This window comes from Histoplasma capsulatum, genomic scaffold (genome assembly GCF_000149585.1).
Source record: "Histoplasma capsulatum NAm1 scaffold_5 genomic scaffold, whole genome shotgun sequence".
NCBI classification, from domain to species: domain Eukaryota; kingdom Fungi; phylum Ascomycota; class Eurotiomycetes; order Onygenales; family Ajellomycetaceae; genus Histoplasma; species Histoplasma mississippiense.
Window position 1 is genome coordinate 2348684 of NW_001813978.1, and position 1494 is coordinate 2350177.

Here is a 1494-nt window from a genome sequence, read left to right on the forward strand (position 1 = left end):
TCAACCTACGGACGAAGTTAAAAAAAAGAAAATATAGGATTTTTACACAGAACACAGTGGGGGAGACGGTGTATACATACCACAGCATAAAGCCTTCATGAGTTTCTGTATAAACGTTGGTTCCGGGTCTTGTGCTGGCCGCATTTGTTGTGTCGGCATGGTATTCATGCCATGATTACCCGGAGTAGATATGCGGCCTGGAAGATGAGCATTGGAGTTTTGAAATTGAGCCTGAGTGGATGCAGCCGGTGTTGTCTCAAGACCCCCCGCTACTCCGTTCTGTCGTTTGACTTGCGGCCCGCCGGAGGCGTTTTGCCGCTCGCGCACTTTCCCCACTCCCTGTTTCGCGGGAGATGGGGGCGGGGGTTGCGCGGCGTTTAAACGGTCAGCTGTTACACCTGGCCTATGCGGGCCCCTAGGAGGTGGTACTCCATGAATATCACGAGCTGATGTGTTCTGAGCGTTGGACGCATGGAGATGATGTTGAGGAGGATATTGTTTGGCAGCTTCCCAACCTCTTCCGCCATTTAACTTCATCCAGTCATACTCGCCGTCTTCTACCTCTCCAGTATTCTTCAATGCCTGGGTGAAGAGGTCGCGCAAGTAATCATAATCAGGGGTATCCTCGAATCCCAGATTACGGACACAGGTCAAGTATTTATTGAATTCCTCTGAAACAGTTTGTCAGTATCGCTCGATTGACAAAAAAAAGACTGGGATAATACGGTGATTAGTCTTGCATACCAGGATATCCATCACACAGATCTTTCACCGCAGTCGTCTGCTTCTTCTCACCAATCTTTTCATATTTTTGTTTGTTAGTGGCGGCTTTCAGACCCTGCCATGGCAAACCTCCCCTTAGAAAGTACATGAAAACATGGCCCAGGGCTTCAAGATCATCTCGCCGTGACTGTTCTCTCCCGAGATGGGTGTTAATACTCATGTATCTTGCAGTGCCCGAGAGGGACTTGCGTTCCCGGTAAGGAATATGTTGTTTGGTCTTGGGATCTCTATACTGTTTCGCCATTCCAAAATCAACAACGTGGATGACGTTGGCCGCTTTGGAATTTGGTCTACCAATGAGGAAGTTGTCGGGTTTTATATCTCTATAGATCAAGTTCTTTTCGTGTATCGTCTGCACTCTTGAAAGCTAAATGAAGCAAGGACAGTTAGCGGGATTCCTCAATTAATTAACGTTTTTGGGAATTTGATGCGTACCATTTGTTTGGCCACCATGACTACCGTCTTTATCGAAAACCTTCGATTGCAGTGATCGAAGAGATCCTCTAGGCTTGGTCCTAAGAGGTCGATGACAAGGATGTTGTGAAGACCCTCCTGGCCAAAGTAGTAGACATTGGGTATGCCAGCTATCGCGAGACAGTATCAGTAACCGAGTCTTCTGAAGCTGTGTTTCCAATTCGTTTTACTTACGACACCCAACGAGGACTTTGTACGTTCTATACTCATCTCGAAGTTGCGGAGCATCGCTTTTCC

At 47.4% G+C, this 1494-nt stretch overlaps 1 protein-coding gene across 1 annotated transcript in view; it reads right to left on the minus strand.

Moving 5' to 3' along the window:
• Positions 1-1494, minus strand: part of HCAG_05557 (casein kinase I) — a gene marked incomplete at both ends in the record, with an annotated part of 1747 nt that continues 253 nt past the window's right edge. Inside the window, 4 exons of the mRNA XM_001540040.1 lie at positions 1-5; positions 81-671; positions 745-1150; positions 1219-1367. Coding sequence (XP_001540090.1) covers positions 1-5; positions 81-671; positions 745-1150; positions 1219-1367 — 1151 coding nt within the window. The remainder of the gene's footprint in view (positions 6-80; positions 672-744; positions 1151-1218; positions 1368-1494) is intronic.